Source organism: Sus scrofa, chromosome 14 (genome assembly GCF_000003025.6).
Source record: "Sus scrofa isolate TJ Tabasco breed Duroc chromosome 14, Sscrofa11.1, whole genome shotgun sequence".
Taxonomy (NCBI): domain Eukaryota; kingdom Metazoa; phylum Chordata; class Mammalia; order Artiodactyla; family Suidae; genus Sus; species Sus scrofa.
The window spans coordinates 13,578,716-13,599,318 of NC_010456.5; the positions used below are offsets into that span (position 1 = coordinate 13,578,716).

At 42.6% G+C, this 20,603-nt stretch overlaps 1 protein-coding gene across 12 annotated transcripts in view; it reads left to right on the forward strand.

Moving 5' to 3' along the window:
* The window catches only part of MSRA (methionine sulfoxide reductase A), a 384,184-nt gene that overhangs the window by 243,985 nt on the left and 119,596 nt on the right, over nucleotides 1-20,603 (forward strand). For all 12 annotated transcript variants that reach the window (XM_021072635.1, XM_021072634.1, XM_021072633.1 and 9 more), the window contains one exon: nucleotides 7,367-7,471. In XM_021072635.1, coding sequence (XP_020928294.1) covers nucleotides 7,367-7,471 — 105 coding nt within the window. The remainder of the gene's footprint in view (nucleotides 1-7,366; nucleotides 7,472-20,603) is intronic.

Sequence of the window (20,603 nt, forward strand, 5' to 3'; positions counted from 1 at the left end):
AATGTCACATCATGTGTCTGGTCCTGAGGGATGTCAGAGAAAAGCCACTGTCCCAGTTCCTCTTCTCAAGGAGCCCAGTTTGTAAGTGGGAAGACCAAGCAAGCACGTGAAAACAGCACCCAAGTGTTACACTGTGTGTGACTTATCCCACTGCAGGAAGAGTCCAGGGGTGTTGGGTCAGTGGTACTTGGAGGAGAAAGGTCATTTTGGGAGGTGGCCCCTCTGTGGCATGTGGAAGGTCTGGGGCTAGAAATCAAAGCTGCACCACAGCAGTGACAACACCGGATCATTAACCCACTGAGCCACCAAAGGACTCCAGAAAGGTCATTTTTTGAATCTCTTCTATGTGCTCATTGCTGGACCCTATCTACTACGTACATCATCTCTCTTCATCACAATGACCAAGTGAGGGACCTCAGGAGACCTGGCTCAGTCCATGATCATGAATCTAAGCACAGTTGATCTGATGGGATCCTATCTACAGTGCTTCCCCCTGCACCATGCCCCTTCTTAGCAGGAGCCATGGGTATACTCTCCATCTGCTTCCACTCTTTTCCTCACAGGCTGGGACTGTGCAGAGCTCTTAGCCGGGTCACCCTAGGATTCCCTCCTGGTCAGTCTACATGAGCCTCCACTCAGTGCCCCTCACAGACTCAAGCTTCCTTTGGTGTCGGTGGCCCTACTCCTTCCCCTATGGCCATTTCCTGAGCATCTGATTTGCCCATTAGCGAGGGGCCGCCGGTTCTAGAGAGAGTTTGAAGTGTAACCCTTGCTTCCAGTCTCTCTCAGTACGCTGGCAGGGTGACTCTGACTACCCCTCCCTGCTGCCTGCCAACCTGCAGTCATTCAGCTCTGGCCAGAGAGAGGCAGCCTCCTACTCCCCCAGCCCAGGGGGCAGCGGGGGCTTCTGCTTGTCTCAGTTCAGGCAGCTCTGCACCATGTAAATGACCACCCCGACTCTGATGGACAAAGGTTCCTGTCAGAAGGAAAGCATTGACAGGCACAGTGATATGGGACACTGCTTCTCCCAGGAGAAAAGATTCCAGTCTCAGACTCTGTTCCTGGAGCCCTGCTTCTGGAGGTTTCTTTTTTTTCTTCTTCTTCTTCTTTTTACAGCCGCATCCACAGCATATGCACTCCCGGGCTATGAGTCGAATCAGAGCTGCAGCTGACGCCTACACCATAGCCATGGTAGCACCGGATCTGAGTTGCATCTGTGACCTACACTGCAGCTTGTGGCAACGCCAGATCCTTAACCCACTGGGCAAGGCCAGGGATCAAACCTGCATCCTCACAAACACTAACCCACAGAGCCACAACAGGAACTCCTGGAGGTTGTTTTTTTTTTTTTAACCTGAATTTTTTTTTAACCTTTTTTTTTTTTTTAACATTGTCTCATTAAACCCCTACCTTTTTATTTCTGATTCTAAAGTGGGGTATCACACTTGAAAAACACAGTCCTCCTACACCACCCTACACTTCATCAAAAGAGTGAGAATCTGGGTCCTGACATGGTGTGGGTGAAGGCTGGACTGCAGTCCCCATTGGGGCCAGAAGGTACTGGCCAGGACAGCACCTCAGCACGTGGGTCAGTTCTTGTAGACATCAACCAATATTTCTATGAGTCGACTGGATGAATACAGTCAGAATTATCCAATTATGGAGATGTGGGTTTCTCATGCAGTTTAATTTTTTGTTTGTTTGTTTGTTTAGGAGAGGTCTCTATGTGGTCAGAAAACACAAAAGGGTGATAAGAATAGAAGCCTCACATTTGTGTATAGAGAGCCAGCGTCTTTCCCAGTATTTTCCCACATATGACCTCATTTACTCTTTATGACTCTCCTGTCACAGACATCATGTTTATTCTCATCTAAAATAGTAGGAGAGCCAGGATCACCGTCAAAAAAGTGTTACTTACTAGAACTATGGTTTAAGTTACTTCTTGTGACTTTAATTCCAGTCTTTCCCCATTCTGTCACAGCTGTGCGGAGACTTCTTAGAATTCAGCTTATAATAAGACACAGAGGTTAGACTAAATGTCCTGTGTGCCAGGCTCTATTCTAACTTTCCATTTTGCAGATGAGGAAACTGAGGCATAGAGTGGTGAAGTCAACAAAGCGCCTTCCATAGTGGGTGTGGGCCCCTAGTAAGGCCTGGCTCCTGGCCGGGGAGCTGTGAGTTGATCCAGCTTTTCCCCTCTCCCTGGCCCTGCCCAGGCCGAGCAGCTGCCAGGTAGCAGAGGCAGAATGGCACCCAGGCAGCCTGGCTTCGGAGTGTGTGCTCTTCACCGGGGCACAACACTGCGTCCCCCTTCCTTCGTGTTTCACCAGCTCGCTGCCTCCTTTCTGGTCTCACCTACTGAGTAGGCCACCTCCCTGCTTTTTCTTCTCACCAACCCCATGGTAGTGAAAGCAAACCCTGCTAACCTGCGGGAGCCGAAGATCCCATTTCCCCTTGGGATAGGAAGCTGTCACATAGGACTGGAAGAATTGGCTGATTTATCTTGGGATTCTCTTTCAAAACACCTGGCTCTGTGGATGATTTGGCCTCCACAGAGCTCTAGCTGACTCCAGACGTGCGGTCTTTGTGCCCCCAGAACACTTCCGTGTGTCTGTTCTGGGACGTTGCGTCCTGTAAGGAATGGCTGCCCAAGCCCCCCCGCCTCTGCGGCCACTCACCTCCCTTTGGGTGTCGCGGGGCAGAGCCACACAGGGGAAGATGACTGCTCAGAGGAGACAGTCATCCTCCTCATGTTTCCTTTCAAGGTATTTTTGAGTGACAATGTTAAAGCACCTGTAATGCTGCTGTGGATTGTTTACAGGCACGTTTGCATCACATCTATCATGCTGTTAGGTGAAGAAACAGCTCAAAGTATTTTTCAGATACAGCCTTTTATCTCTAGAAGCACCAGAAACTATTTGCACATTGGTCTCGGGGATCAAATTAGCCTAGCACATTGGTGAGTTCCTGAAGGCGTGGGCATTTAGTGGTTCCTGGCCCCTTAATCCTTTTGATCATTTGCACTGTGTATTTTTATACAGGCTTTTGTACTTTGGAGAAATAAAATAAAGAAACTGAAAGGTGAGTTTGACAAGGGCTTCTCCACACTGTTTGTCCGTGCAGATGGAGCCTGAATTTTAATGGTAATAGTTTCTTTTAAACAACTATGCTTCTTTAAACCTCTCCACAAATAGTGTCAGTGCGCAGGTTATGTCTGAGAGTGTTTGCCAGCAAGTAGAACTCTTTCCTGATCCCATGTTGCAACCATGAAAAAAGAGCCTAATCTTGGAAAATAGTCTTGACAGCCTGAATGTCAGTTACTCCTACAACTGTGATTTCTCATCTGGGCCACTGCCTATGTGACATTTGCTGTCACTCGATGCCTTCAGGTGTCCACACTCAGGAGCGCGGCTTGGGGTCATAGAATAAGCCCGCACTTCCACCTCCAGCTGAAAGCTGATTAACTCTTCACTGGATCCTGTCACTTAGCAGCTGTGGGATGTTATGTGAGAAAACCTGTGGAGCAGCCTTGATTCCCTCATCTATAAAATGGGGATGACATCTCTCTTGTAAAATTGTAGGGATCAATATCTGGGTGCCCATGTTCATAGCAACATTATTTACAACAGCCAAAAGGTAGAAGCAGCCCAAGCGTCCATTGACAGATAAATGGATGCGCCAAAGTGGCACGGCCATAAAATGGAATATTATTCAGCCTTAAAAAAGAAGGAAATCTGGACACATACTTCGCCATGGATGGGCATTCTGCTGAGTGAAATAAGCTAGTCACAAAAGGACAAATGCAATATGATTCCACTTACATGCGGGACCCAGGGGAGTCAAATTCAGAGACAGAGGTAGAATGGCGGTTGCTGGAGCTGGGGGAGGAGAGAATTGGGAAGTTAGTGTTTAATGGATGTGAAGTTTCAGCTTTGCAAGATTAAAAATGTTCTAGAGATGATCTGATGATGGTGATGGTAGCACAACAGTGTGACTGTACTCAATGCCACTGAGCTGCACGCTTAAAAATGGTTAAGATGGTAAATTTTATGTTGTGTGTATCTTACCTCAGTAGAGAAAAATTGGAAAAAAAATTATGAGCATTAAAGAACATCCAGTAGGTTAAGTGCCTGCCATATTATTAGTGTTCAGTAAGTAGTAACAGCTCCTTACCAGGGTTTGGCCTCGTAATTAATGGTTATACAGGGCTGTACCATAATTTGTTTCTTTTTTGTTGACTTTTAGATTTCTTACAGTACTCCACCATTGTAGTAATAATGGGATGAATTTTTGTGCTTGTGTATGTCTTTTCTATGTTTTGGGATTTATATCTTTGAGGTTGATTTCCTGAGTCACTTAAACAAGGTGAATTAATCTTAATCGTCGGTGCTCTTGCTTCTCATGCCAGTGGGATTTCAAAAATGCCATTACTTTCACTGTCCTCACCCAAGTAAGGGTGGTCTCCTGATCAGCATGAGGCATAATTTTAAGGAGTTTTACTAAATGAAATGTGTAAGAAATTGTATGTTAATATTTCGCTATGCATTTGTTTGCTTTTATTTGATCACTGAAAATGTTGAACATTTTTCATATCTTGATTGGCACTTATTTTTTTCCAATGTGTATTGCCTATTTACATCTTTTGCCTATATTTCCAGTGTGATTTCTGTGCTTTTCTTATCAAATATATTTTGTCATATTTGTAACACATTGTCATTTTTAATAGAGAGTTTTACTAGTTATGTAGTTAAATATTCATTTAAACATTTCAAAACACAAAATAATAAGATTTTAAAGTAGGTCAAAAGTGATTTTATACTAACATGACTGTTATACTTAATAAATCTTTTTCCCATAATCCCCCATCATTCTTTTCATGTCTGTTAGCATAAACTCTGTTTAGATGCTAACTTATACGCCTGTAGTATTTGACATAAAATTATGTAGATGGACCAATTAAGAATAAAATGTTAATAACCCAACATAAAAAGGACATAACAAAAATGAGCAAATAAAAATTGAAATTATTAATAAGCATGAATTTTTACCTCACTAATAATTAAACTTATTAAAAATAGGGTGATAGGACACTATCCTCTATAAATTGGTGGGGATTAAAAACACTGTAATGGTGACTGAGGCTGGCCCTCAGATATGCTGCCATTGGGGAGAGAAAATTGGGTCAACTTCAGTGAATACTGATTTGACACCAGCTATCAAGAAACTTTAAAATGTTTACAAACTTTGATTTAGAAATTCCATTTATATAACTAAGGCTTGAGGCATCCTCAGAAGTATAGAATAATATTTGCATTCATGGATAGAAATAGGATTCACGCTAAATGCCCAATGACAGGTAGTGACTGAATCAGTAATGAGGCCACCATCTTTGGGATATTATATAGTCATTATAAATGGTATTTCCTAAAAATTTCAGTGATACGGGAAAACATTCATAATATGCTGGTGAGAGGAAAAAGCGTAATGCTGTGATTACAGTAAAACAAATTGTACGCCATAGTGTGTGTGTGTGTGTGTGTGTGTGTGTGTGTGTGTGTGTGTGTGTGTTTGTATCTGGTACATATCTAGGGAGAAATGTAAAAATATAGATAGTACTTGTGTAGTAGGAGTATAGGTGATTTCTATTTTCTTTTTTATACATCTGTACATTTTCCAAGCTTCATATTGTTTGAAAAGTATTGCTTCTACAATCGGAAAACTATTTAAATATTTTAAAATACTGAAGATAATAGATTTCTTTCCTTTTCTGGATTCATGTTCACTTTGCTCTCCTTACTTTGATATATTGGACAGAATCCTGGACGAGAAATTAGAAGATGTTTTTTCAGGTTATGATTCAGAAATTTACTGTCTCTGTGACCTTGGGCAAATCTAACTTATATGTACCTGTTTCCCCTTTTGTAAAATGAGGATTTCTACTTTCCCTGCATATACCATTGGAGGGTTATAAGAATTAAGGTGCAATTACCACCATAAGGGAAGGCACTTTTGCAAACTAAAATGCAAGTTCAGAGGATTCCCCAAACTGTTGCAAGATTTGATAATTTGTTAGAAGGACGCACAGAACTCACAGAGGTGTTACTCTCATAGTTATAATCAGTTACAGGAAAAGGATATAGGTCAAAGTCAGCTAAAGGAAGAGACACATAGGGCAGAGTCTGGAAGGGTACCAGTGCAAAGCTTCTGTGTCATCTCCCACACTGTCAGGATGTGTTATCCTCCTGGCATCTTTGTGTGGCAGTTTGCAAAGAGTATTGCCAACCAGGAAGCTCACACAAGCTTTGGTGTCCAGAGTTTTTCTTGGAGCTTCATTACATAGGTATCATTGATTAATTGCCCACGTGGCTGGACTCAGTCTCTAGGTCACTGGATACCCAAAGCCCCCACTCTGGTTGGTCTTTCTGGCATAGCAGCCCCTCTTCTAACACTGTTGGCAACCCTACCTTAAGATTCAGTGTGGCCAGCCTCCACCCTGTGGGTGTGGTGGTCCCTCTCTAAATAAGGACACTCTTATCAGATATCACCTAGATTACCTACCAGAGGCCAAGGCAACAGTCAACGAATGGTCTATTATTTACCATGTTCTAACACTGTAAAATAAGAGAGGGCATGAATTCCATAGGTAGAAGTGGCCCTGCAAAGACTTGGTTCTCTGATCCATGGAACCTTGGGGACCACCTTTGAGAAGGGGGTATGCTGACAGTGGGGACTACAGGGGAGCATTTGCTACAGTAGTTGTTTACCGCAGAGACGAATCAGGCTGAGAAAACACTTATCACCCTACCAGCTATGTGAACCTGACCCTTGCCTCAGAGTTAATAACACAGCAAAGACATTTCTCCATTAACGAATTTATCTAATGTGAACAAGTCATAAGTCTGCTTTTTCACGGGTTTCTCTATCTGGCACCATCTCCCTCTGTAGCGTGGCTGAGCTTACTACGATACAGCGAGGGTTGATGATAAAAATAAATTGGCTCGTTCTCGTTTGCAAAACTTCAGATCTCTAGCACCATGTCAGGTTGGATCCATGAGGTTTCATAAGAGTGAGATTAGAAAAAGGAAAACCCGAGTTTATTTTCTCATGAAATTAAAAGAAAATAAACTAGAGCACAATGAAGAGAAACCATCACCCTCAGGAAGCATGTATGCTTTTATGGAAAAAAAGAACCAGCGACAGAGACTTAGGATGATGCCATTAGAGTACAATTGTGCTCCCACCCTGCCTTCAGAGGGGAGAATTTCAGCCTTTGTCCAGTGTTTGTTTTTTTTTTTTTGGAAACAAATAACTTGTCATAAATTGATGTTGTCAGTAAATGTGGGCTGTACGTTCTGTTTCTTTCAAGGAAGAACTGGCCATGCAGAAGTAGTCCGAGTGGTGTACCAGCCAGAACACATCAGCTTTGAGGAACTGCTCAAGGTCTTCTGGGAGAATCATGACCCGACCCAAGGTAGATGAGTGAGCCAGTATTTAATTATCTTACTAATTACAGCTGGGATAATTAGTGTTTGAACTGCATGGAAGAGATGAACCTTGAAATCACACAGGAGCTCAAGAATATGATTGCAGACATTTATTGACGGAGAAGGGGAGGGGCTGGGGAGAAAGAGGGTGAGAGAATAAAGGCACAGCCGCAGTCTGCGCCCCTCCCCCCTTTACAGCTGTCAGGGGTGGGAAAATTCCCACAGAGAAAGACGCCAGACAATAGAGATTCGTTCACCTTTGATTATTGCATTATTCCTCCTTAATGCAGTCTTTTGTCTACAAAATTAAAGTGTCTTTCTAGCAGCTCCAAAGTTTTCCTGATTTATGGTTCCTTTATTTCCCTGAATTTAGCCTTTCTCATCTTTTGACGTTATCAGGGTTTTTTTCCCCCTTTTAAATGTCTGTGGGTGATTTAAAAAGAGACAGAACATAAAGGTAAAATGCAGTATTCAGTGGATCCACAATGCTTGGGTTATTTAAATATTTCATTTCTCTTCTTTGGAATTTATTATATAGAGATATTAATATATTTGGGCTGTAAACAATGGTGGCCAGGAGTTTTATTTGAATTCACACACATGCAAAAACCCCATGTTGGTAAATATTGTAATAGTCAATAATGGAGCGATTTCCAGATTTCATCTTAACAACCTTACAAGCACTGCTTTGCCAGTGTGATGATCTGATATGATGAGGCTCACGAACTGAAAAGTTCTATATATTCAAAGTGATTTTCACAAACCCTGTTCATTTAACAATTGGTCTATTTAGCAAAAATATCTTCCCTCTTGTGTCAGGTTTTGGAGTAGTGGATATGCCTTATTGGCTATTTCCTGATGAATAGCACAATTTTTCCAAATGTGCATTGTGCTTTGCGGTGGGACCTTACCAAGATCCCAGCAGCACAGGCTGGTGAATCCTGAGATCCAATTACATCTAATGCCAGGGTGATTTGCCAGAGGGCAAAGGTCAGAGCTAAGTCCAGAACAGCAAAATGATCCCTGAGCCAGGGTAAGGCAGGTCCAGGATCCAGGCAAATCCAGCAAGGAGAGTGAGGGCTGGGAAGGAGGCCAGGAGCAGGCTCTTCAGGACAGTGATGTCTGGATTGACATGGGTGGGATGAGTTCCTGGTGGGGGAGCACTGAGGTGGGAGCAGGAGGCAGGGGTAGAGGACTGATAAGGGCAAGAATAGTCTCATCGGAATTTTCAGTTGTCACCTCCATTTGGACGACTGGACGGACTGACGTCATAAGAGAATGGCAGGCCTAATGGCTTAAACAGGTGTGGCTCAGTGGGAAACTAACTGGTGAGCATCATAACTAAGGGTGGTGATGGCCAGGAACTCATGCTGGGAAGCCTTTGATCCAGATGGAGCATCCATTCAGCCCCTTGGCTCTCAAAGCCAAGGGTCAGGGTGGGATACTGAGAGCACCAAAATTCTAAGTGGAGACACCTCTCAGGCGCCCAAGTAAGCCTGAGGTCATGAAGGAGACAGGCTCCCTGCAGGTCCACAGGCCTGGCCACCCTTAATGCCATATCCTGATAGAACCACTTCATGCTTGGCCCCTGCCAAATCCCAAAGAGGGTAAGTCTGTCATCCACTTGTCTTCTTAACTTCTCTTAACTTCGTACCCATTTTATCACATATTTACTGGTTCACCTCTGTTATTAGGTCACCAGTTCTGGCCCATAAATCTCAAGGGGAATTCCACCTTCAAAAGAACTTTAGGAGAACCTCTTGTTCTCCCCATCTCATGGGTCAGATGTGTCCCACCTTTGCCTCAGTCCTCTTGGAAATTCTTGCTTTATTACCTGTGTTAATTTGTTTGGGCTGCCGTAATAAAGTACACAAATTGGTTGGCTTAAACAACAGAAATTTATTTTCCCACAGTGCTGGAGTCTGGGAGTGTTGGCAGGGTTGATTTCACCTTGTCTTGTAGGCTGCTGTCTTTTCCTTTGGCAGTCTTCCCTTTGTGTGTGTCCTATTCTCCTCTTCTTATAAGATAATACCAGTCACATTGGATTAGGACCCACCCAAATGACCTCATTTAATCTTAATCTTTAAAGATTCTATCTCCAAATTAAGTTACATTCTAAAGTCCTGGAGGTTAGGCTTCAACATGTCATTTGTGGGAAGAGGTGAGACACAGTTTAACCCATAACACTATTCAATAATGTAATAGGTTGATATACTCTTCTTCCAGAGCTATTTCTTTTTATAAAACAGTGTTAATAGGCTCACAGACTGGAAGAGACTTCAGAGATCCTCTGATTAAACTTCAACTTTGGTTCTTTAAGTCAAAAGATGAGATTGCTAATAATGGGGTTCACAGACAATGGGATTTGAATGTTGAGTGACCCATTTTTTTTACATTGATATTTTGGACACATTACATATGGAGGAGAGTTTTTCTACCCTGGCATATGTTTGTTCCTGCTTAGAATAGGGCTTACTGCAATTTATACAGTCACATATATTAAATCACAAGATATTTTATCTTCCCACAGTATTATTAGAATTACTTTTTTGGTAATGGGCCATGGTAACAATCTTTCTCTGCCTGGTAGGGTTTATTTCCTCTGACGCTTCTGGAAAATGAGGCCAACAGCGTGATCATATGACCCAGGCTGACCCTGTTGTCCACAGTGTTTGATCTAAAGAACAGGCATGTGACCCAGGCAGAACCAATCAGAGTCCTCCCCTGGGATTGTTGTATGCTCTCACTTTGCTGAGGATGCCAAGGTGGAGGTGCTCTGGATGTGGAATGAAGATCCACCGGAGAAGCAAGGGAGGAAGATAAAACCCTGAGAGATGAGAGATGGGAGGAGAAAACCTCAGAAAGCTCTGAGGACCTGAGACTCCTCATTCTTGGAGGTCTTCATTTCTGAGAACTCTCTTTTGAACTCTTCAAGCTATGAGAGCTAGGAGGTATTCCCTTCCTTTTTAAAACTTGAGCTCCATTTGTTGGCTTTCTGTTACTTGCAACAACAACAAAACCCCTAACTAATCTGCTTATTCAATTAACGAGCAAGCTCCCTTATTATATTCACTAACTGTTAGTTAACTATGTTCACTGGGCTCCTTAAGTCCAAGGTCCAAAGCCCTTTGGTTAATAGCTTTACCCTAGACTCTCAGACATCATGTGGAGGACACTGAAGTGCTTCTTCAAGACCTGTTGGTTTGATTGGAGTTCCTCAGTAATTCAGAATTCAGAATTAGGATTTAGGATTTGGGATATATGGCCTGAGAACATAGCGAATACCTTCTCAGTATTTCTAAACTATTGTTGAAAGGCAAGCATTTATTAATGGAGTTTATCTTGTATCTTCTCTTTTTTCCAGGTAGTCTACTAAGTGGTGCTAAGTCACTACGTGGTCAGGAACAAACAGAAGTAGCCAGTATTTGGGTTAAGACTTACAGGGAAAATATATTCTTATAGGATGAAAATAGTTTAATCCCGATAAGTTTAGATCAAATGAGCATTCAGATAAATGTGCATAAGGCCACAGACCAAAATGTTAACCTGGAATCATTAAATATATGTTAACCCTGGGACATTAAAAAAGCAAAAATGTTAGTTCAGAAGAACCCTGCTGGTATCAATGGATTTAATATTCCCAGAGAACTCTGAAGGTCTAAAAGTGTACTCATGTGTAATTTTTCTGAAGTAGGGATTTGCAGTCCACTCTCCAGAGGACGGGCATGCAGTAGGAGATAGCTGGGCTGTAGGTGAACTCGGCCAGCTGACCACAACTTCTTTTTTTTTTTTTTTTTTTTTTTTTTTTTTTGTCTTTTGTCTTTTTGTCTTTTGTCTTTTGTTGTTGTTGTTGCTATTTCTTGGGCCGCTCCCGCGGCATATGGAGGTTCCCAGGCTAGGGGTCGAATCAGAGCTGTAGCCACCGGCCTACGCCAGAGCCACAGCAACGCGGGATCCAAGCCGCGTCTGCAACCTACACCACAGCTCACGGCAACGCCGAATCGTTAACCCACTGAGCAAGGGCAGGGATCGAACCCGCAACCTCATGGTTCCTAGTCGGATTCGTTAACCACTGCGCCACGACAGGAACTCCCGACCACAACTTGTTAATTCTCTCCCTGAAGTCACACGGTGACTCTTGTCACACTTCGCAGTGGAAGGTGGCCCAGAAAGCAAAGCACTCAGTAGAGCAGATGAGGGAAATAGAGGCGTGTAAGGATGATGGCTCTCACTCCGAAAATGGACGTTTCTAAGGATAGTAGCATGTTTGATTTGGCAGAGATCCTGGTCTGTGAAGCAAAAGCCTAGTCTAGGTTCCTTTCAGAAACAAGAGTAGTGATTCCTAAACTTTTGTGGAGAAAGCTCTTACCTGTACCAGAATTACTTATCAACAAAAAGACACAACCTCAGTCAAAGTTGAGAAGGCATTGCTCTTTGATGGGATGATATGCTCCCCACACATGATTCTCCGCAGCAATGAGATCAAGAGAAATGTATTTTAATTAGCATGTTGAAAGGCTTTACTGCCTTTTTTTATAAAGTCATTAAGGATTCTCAGGGGCCACTTACAATTTTTAGTGATAATTTACCTCTGTGGGAGAGGCAGTATCCTAGGATGATATTACCAAGTGTGGGGGGTTCTTGCTAATGACAAGGGCCTATTATAGTATAAACAGCAAGATTTTAAGTCCCCTTTCAATGAAATCAGCTCTTCACAGCATAGACTAGACAGAGAAAATCCTACATGTTCTTCACTGCTTCAAGGTATTAATGCAGCTCTCTCATGGTATCTGTCCCAGTGGGAAGGAGGAAATTCCTATGGTCCACATTTTTTTTTTTTTCCATTCGTTTGTTTGCTTTTTAGAGTTGTACCTGAAGCATATGGAGGTTCCCAGACTAGGGGTCAAATCAGAGCTGTAGCTGCTGGCCTACGTCACAGCCACAGCAATGCCAGATCCGAGCCACGTGTGCAACCTACACCACAGCTCACGGCAATGCCAGATCGCCGATCCTCTGAGTGAGGCCAGGGATCAAATCCACATCCTCATGGATAATAGTCAGATCCATTTCCACTGCGCCACAATGGGAACTCACTGGTCCACCATTTTGGAGGGAGCAAAGTTACTAAGAGCTATCAAAAGGTGTGGGCTTTTCAAGATAGAGGGGTAGAGACCTGTAATTCCACAGCCCATAAGCAGTGAGTCCTGAGAGAGAGCTACTCCATGCATTTAGCTTCAGGTGAAGTTTACACATGCTTGGCCAGTGAATGGAATAGGTTTTCCTCTTGATTTACCTCAAAACCTCTACTTTTGCCAAAGCCTTCAGATACCACTGTCCTGTTCTGGCCTTATTTTACTCATGGGACAGATACTGTTCCTCCAGCCTCCTAAGGAGAGCATGCTTCTTCCTGACCATGTGACCCCCACACTCCCCCGGTCTCCAGACAACATGGCAGAGCCACATTGGCTCTGGTTCCAGCTGCGTCTCCTCTCAATCTCATGACCTTGGCCAAGACACTTACTCAATCAGAATCTCCTTTTTCCCATCTACAAAAAAGAGATAATAGTTTCTGTCCTGTGTACTTCTTGGGTTGCCATAAGAACTAAATGAAATCATGTGAAGATAACTTGAAAATGGTCAAGAACCATGAAAGTGGCAGCATTGTAGTTGTGTCTTTTTCAACACAATAATACAGTTTCACTGGGTTTATAGATTTTTATGTCCTTGCTTTCTGTGAGAAAATACTTGCCCCTACTAAAGTGTTTGCTTTCTACCCACAAAGGTTTTTTTTGTACTTCCTGTTAGTTGGAAAGGTTTCAGCACTGTTTGCATTCTCATTCTGGGATGAAACTGCTGGTGGTGATGGTGATGAGTGGGTGAATAGAAAGCTCCTTAGGTTTGCTGGTGACACAATCTCATGCTTGCTCTGGATTCCTGGACCTAGCATGCTCTGTGCACAAATTCCGTCATTTCACTCCTCCTATTCCTGCATGAGGATGCAGGGCACAGACCCTGTACCTTGGGCTAAGTGGCAAGTACACAAATGCACAATGTAGAGACAGCTTCATCTCGCCATAAATCTGACTTCTTAATTCCAACCTGCTTCACTCCCCTTGATCCTGAGAAAGAGGATTTATGAAGCACCTTTTATGGGCCAGTCTTAGTGTAGATGCTCTCTGTCCATCGTTTCATTTAACCCTTACCATAACCCTATGGACTGGGGCTCATTGAAGAGAAGAGAAGAAATGAGATTCCAAAAGACTGACTGTCTTGCTTGACCGTAATGGCAATATTTGGATGCAGCTCTGTCTAAAGCCCAAGTCTGTTTTCTTTCCCCTATACCAGAGAGGTCCATGTTTCCCGACTAGGAGGACCTCTTCTAAGGATAAATGTTTTCCAGAATCCCCCATGAGATACAGTTGTGCCCTTTGTAACCTTTTTAAAGCAAATATATGAAAATGCTACTACAAATTTAGCCACACTTTAAATTGAATATCTATGTTATTAACCAGCACAATATCATGTACTTCTGGAAAATGGAAATGCTCACATGCATAATGCATTTGCCAGCCTCCAGGCTGTGCCTGCTACACGGTGGGAGTTGCGGATTCCTGTAGTAGCTCCGCTCCTTCCCAGGGACTGTGGCACAGGTGGGGAGCTGCTCCAGTGCAGGTCAGGAACAGGGGCCTTCTGGCTGAGACTGCGGGCTGACCCCAATATCAGTCTCCCCACTTCTGAAGGATTGAAATGTCACCTGGATATACAGCCACCAGTAAAGACTAAATTTCCCAGATTCCTTATGGCCCAGTATAGCCATGTGTTCAAATTCTGACTCCAGGGCACAAGCACCAGGGATGGTGTCCACCTCCAGATTGGGTGCATTAGAGGAAGGGCCTTCTCCTCTTTTTGCTTCCCACAAGTTGCTTGTGGGGGCGCTGATGAGTCATATTGGACCACAGGGATGAGGGCCTTATCCTTGTGACAGAGATGCTGCAGGACAGAAGATCCCAGAGTCTCTATCCCAGGCCGAACTCTCTATGCAAATGCTGTCTTCTTTAAGCTACTGTTATTTTGATTCATTTTAGGCCTTTTTTTTTTTTTCTTCCTATAGCAGCTGAACTAATCCTTACTAAAATAGCCTTCCACTATAAGCTGGTGATGAACTCCCAGTAATTCCTCTAAAGGTCTTAATTAAAATGTTCACTTAATTAAAACATCTTTAATCAAATCTGTTAAGAGTATAGACTCTAGGGTTAGAGGATGTGGTTTTAACCAGGCTGCCACGCACAAGCCTTGTGGCCTGGGGAAGTTACCTCACCCACCATCTCATTTCTCCATCTCTGCCTGACCACCGGGTCCCAGCTCTCATTATCTCTCATCCGGCTGCCACAGTAGCCTCCTCACTGGCCTTGCCCTTCCAGTCCAGTGCCCACAATGACCTGTCAAAAACACAAAACAAAAGTATGTCCCTCTCCTGCATAAATCGCTTGGCCGGTTGCCTATTTTCCTTGGGATGATGCGCAGGCTCTTTACAATGGCCAGCCTGGCCTGGGGTCAGCTGGTCAGGGCCTCCTTCTCCAACCTCAGGCCCTGCTGCTCTTCCTCCTCCCCACACCCCTTCCCGGCACTTCTTTACTGGAGCCTCCATGCACTCCATTCCCAGAAGACACAAGTGCTTTCTCGCTCTAGGGCCTGTATGTACTGCTCCACCTGCCCACAGCTCCTGGCATGACTGGTGCCTTCCTTTCCTTCAGCTTAAATAGTCCCATCCTCAGAGAGCTTATCCCTGACCACCACCCCCAACACCCCCAACTAAAGGCCAGCCCTCCTTCTGGGTTCTGCCATCACCATACTCTCCTTTCTTCCTAACATATCACATGGTGGAATGATTTGTCTCTTCACTCATTTATTAACTGTCTCCTCTCCTAGAAAATAAGCTTCGTGTGAAGTATTTCCTCATTGAACAAATGAGTGAATGGATCTCAGTTTTCCCATCTGTAAAATGGTTCCAGTCCCATCAATGTGTATCAGGATGGATGGAGGAGCGTGGTCTGTTGTCAGAGCCCAGTGCCAGGCACAGCATAAGCATGTCGTGTATAACAGCCACCATCTTCACCCTGGCCTATAAGAGCCAGTTCACCAGCTCCCATTTGCTTGTCTTGCTCTCTCTTGAACCCCAGCATTTCTCCATTTTTTCTCTGTCATTTTCTGCCATCTCATGTTCTGAATACCCTTGATCATTTCCTGTGCTTGGTTCATACCCTTTATGTTCAGTCAATTGCTTGGCACCCCTTTGCCTCCCAGAGGGAGCTCCCAGTTGTCCTCAATAGCTTCATCTGGCTCCATGGGCCACACTGTCTCTGGGGTTGGGTTTCATGGAGCCTCAGGGCCACACACCCTGGCTTGTTGCCTTGCCCTCAGAGCTAAGAGAAGGGAGTCAATGTGGTTCCTCAGTCCGTGGTTGGAACCGGAGACCTCAAGCACTTTTCTGCATTCAGTGCCTGTGGACCCCCCCCACCCCCCCACACCCACACTCACTGTGCAGTATCACTTGAGGTGTGTGGTTCCCATGAGGCCCCCAAGAATCAGGGATGGGGCTGGTCCACTCCACCTTCAGCGGGTTTGCTTCAGAGTCCCTTTCCAGGTGCACTGTAGAGAATCCAGCCCCCCAGGCTGTCTACTGGGGAACATTAACTGGAGAGAGAAAAATCCTCTTTGCCTTCTGTTTCTCATCAAGCTGGCAATTAAGCGCTGGTGTTCATCTATTTGAACTTGCCACATTAATATCTGAACTTCATTGTGCTGACCCCTTTAAGTTAGTTTTTTTTTTTAAAATAAGTCACCAGTTTTGAAGGACTCTCCTTTTTTTAGCCCATGTACAAGGAATCTATCATCTGCAAATAATTAGACAGTGGGAATTATATTGTATTGCTAATGAGCAGATGTGCATACTTATAGTAGAGGAACAGCTGCACACATACAAAATGCAAAAACGACCCCAAACCCCGGCATTATGAATTCTGAAAAGGATTTCATTCTTTTAAGAATTTCAGAAACAGAAAAAAAAGAAACAAAGAATTTAACTGATATTTTTCCTTATTAATTGTTCTTTCAGCCGTACTTTTCCTTGCATAACATTATCATACATGTACACAGTATCTTTGCTATTTGCAAATGTGCTATTTGCACTTTCAAATCCCTCTCTCATGTAATACTTATAGAGCTTATAGTTAACATTTTCCCTCTGCCTTTCTAGTGCTTTAAGGGTTTGGTGCCTCCAGACTCAATGAAAGACCAACAGAGTGTTTACTCTGAGCTGGGCTGCTAGGTTCTTAGGTGCACATGGTCCTGTTTGATCCTTAGAGCAACCTATGAGTAGGTGGTCTTAGACCCATTTTACAGATGGACAGACAGGCTCAGAGAGGGGAAGTGATTTGCCGTGAGCCAGTTAGTACTTTATGTGTCATGGCTTGGATTTGGACCTAGGGGTTCAATTTCAAACCTTATGTTCTTTCCATTGTATGGTACATGGTCCTACCTTGTTACAAAATGCTATCAGCCAACAGAAAACACAACCACACAGTTACTGGAAACAGCAGGGCATTAGCCAATGATGAGTTTCTGTCCTCACAAGCTCCTTGTAATACCTATTATAATTTTATTTTATTTTAAGTGAAATATAGTTGATTTACAGTGTTGTGTTAATTTCTGCTGCACAGCAAAGTGATTCAGTATACATACATGTACATTCTTTTAAAAATATTCTTTTCCATTATGGTTTATCATAGGGTAATAAATATAGTTCCCTATGCTATACAGTAGAACCTTTTGTTTATCCTTCTCATTACAGTTGGGTTTGGTTTTTTTTTTTTTTTGCTTTTTAGGGCCACACCCACAGCATATGGAGAGTCCCAGGCTAGGGATCCAACTCAGGATCCGAGTCGCATCTACGACTTACACCGTAGCTCACAGCAATGCCAGATCCTTAACCCACTGATTGAGGCCAGGGATCGAACTCACAACCTCATGGTTCCTAGTTGGATTCATTTCCGCTGCACCACGATGGAAACTCCTTCATTACAATTTTGTAATCCTATTAAGGATTTTCAAGATGAATAAGTCAAAATAGGCTTTTTTAAAGGCTATAATCAAAATTCGTTTGTAATGGGTAGTGTAGTAGCAGAAGTTAGAAATGCTAATATCTTTTGGCAGCCTGTACAAAGGGTAGGTATCCAAGAATTTCTTTTGAAAGATGTGATGGGTCAGTAAGTTCAAATAGACTTTTGAAAACTTTCAGCCAGGAAGAATTCCACATATTTTAGGTGGGAGTGGTTAGGTCATTTAAACTTTGCTGATCAATTCCTGAAATAATATAAAATCAATAAGAAGTAATGAAGCCAGAAGAATTACTTTACATAAAAGGGTATTAAATTAGATTAGAGAAAAAAATCAGAGTGGATATCATTGGCAGAAATTAGAATTTCCATGTTTCAGTAATGGCAGGCTAGGTTATTCAGATCAACTTTCTCATCAAAATGTTGGGTAAGATATAAAAACATATCAAAAGCATCACATCAAAGAACCAACAAAATGGTTAGGAATTGCCATGTTAAATTTGAGGGGAACACTGGAATCCAGACAGATAAGCAGGAGACTGAAATATCTTTGCTCTAAGGAATTTTCTAATCCCAGAAGAGTTGAGTCTTGAGGGCCTTATTAAGGATATAGAGAGTATAGCCAATGCAATTAAAGCACTCTACCTAATGGACATATACAAAACACTATACCCTATACCTTCTTAATCACACATGGAACATATGCCAGGCCATAAAGTCTCAATATTTTGCAAAAGGACTGAAATCATAGAGATTATGTTTCTCTTACCATAACGCAATTCTGCTGGAAATCAGTAGCAAAAAGATATGTAGAAAATCCTCTGTGTTAGAAGAAATTTTCTAATTATCTTACTGCTCAAGGATAAGCTGTAATGGAAATAAGAAAATACTTTGAATGGACTGGTAATTACAATACAACACATCAAAACTTATAGGGCATAGCTAAAGCTGTTCTTAGAGGGAAATATAGAGCCTTAAATTCATATGTTAGAGGAAGAGAAAGACAGAGCTCAGCATCCATCTCAAGAACTTAGAAAATCAACAACAAACTAAGCAATGAAGAAGAAATTCTAAAGAAGAAAATGAAATAGAAAGTAAAAAGTAACAGAGAGGATCAACGAAGCCAAAGGTCAGCATTTCAAAATGACTAATCAAGTTGATAAAACATTGGTAAATTGATCAAGGAGAAAATGAGAAGGTACTAATACCCAATATCAGGAAGAAAAAATAGGTTGTCACTACAGATAGGCAACTTTATGTAAATAACTTGAAAGTTAGATAAGACAGATTACTTACAAATATAACAAAACTGAACAGACCTATAATCATTAAGAAACTTAGAAAGCTGAATATATATACATATTTAGGCTGCACCTGTGGCATAGAAAAGTTCCTGGGCCAGGGGTCAAACCTGTGCCATAGCAGCAACCTGAGCCCACTGCCTTGACAATGGCAGATCCTTAACCCACTGGGCCACACAGGAACTCCCTGAATCAGTATTTTAAAAGCTTCTAATAAAAATAGCTCACCAAATTCAGATAGCGTCATCAATGAGTTCTACCAACATTTAAGGAAGAAATAATTTTAGTCTCCCACAAATTCTTCCGGAGGTTAAACAAAGATGCAATTCATCTTATGGTTCTTGGATAATACTAAAACTGATTCTTTTGATACTAAAACCTGAAAATGTGAGAAAAGGATATTATTATAGTTCAATCTTAAGGACATATATGCAGAAATCTTTTTTTTTTTTTTTGTCCTTTTAGGGCCACACTCATGGCATATGGAGGTTCCCAGGCTAGGGGTTGAATCAGAACTGTAGCTGCCAGTCTATGCCATAGCCACAGCAATGCCAGATCTGAGACATGTCAGTGACCTACACCACAGCTCACAGCAACTCAGGATTCTTAACCCACTGAACGAAGCCAGGGATTGAACCCATGTCCTCATGGATGCTAGCTGGGTTCATTAACCATGACAGGAGCCATGACAGGAACTCCTATGCAGAAATCTTAAACATAATATTAGCAAACTGAATTTAGTGGTATATTAGAAGTATAAAATATCATGCACACTTTAGGCCCCTCCAAAGAATGCAAGTTTGGCTTAGCATTTTTATATCAGCCAATGTAATTCACCACTTTAGCAAATTAAAAGAAGAAAATGATGACTATCAAAATACATACGGAAAAAAGTACTTAATACAGTTCACAATTCATAAATGATTAAAATTGTAAAAGATTATTTTAAGTAAGGAAGGAAGCTTGCAGGGTTCTTTGTGTGTTTGTTTTATTTTTTAAATTTGGCCAGGCCCTCAGCGTGTGAAAGTTCCTGGGTTAGGGATTGGATGCCCACCGCAGCAGTGACAACCCCAGATCCTTAACCTGTTGAGCCACAAGGGAACTGTTAAAAGATGCTTTGAGCCACCAGGGAACTCTTAAAAGATGATTTTCTTAATCTAATAAAGAATATGTACAAAAAGCCTACAGCAAACGTCATACTTAACAGTGAAACAATGAGAAACTATGGTAATACTAATCAGCATTATACTGGGGGTCCTGGCTCATACTAAGTCAAAGAAAGAAAAAAATGTATAATGATTAAAAATATGGCAGGAGTTCCTGCTGTGGGGCAGTGGTTTAAGGACCCAGCATTGCCACAGCAGTGGTGTAAGTCGCAGCTGTGGCTTAGATTTTACTCCTGGCCCGGGAAAGTCCATATGCCACAGGTGCAGCCAAATAATAGTTTACCTACTTCACCAGGGCAACATTTCCCATCCTCCCTTGTGTAGCCGCATGACTGAATTTAGGCCAATGGAATTTGGGCAGAAATGACATATGATCCTTCCAGACTGGCTAATAAACAGTCCTGCATGATCTCTGAGCTTTCTCTTCACTTGTCTGCCAGATGAATGTGAATCCCATGGGAAACCTTTGTAGTAGCATATTGAAGCTGGTTTAGTTTCCATTAGCCTGGATCGCTGAAGAGTTCATAAAGCAGAACT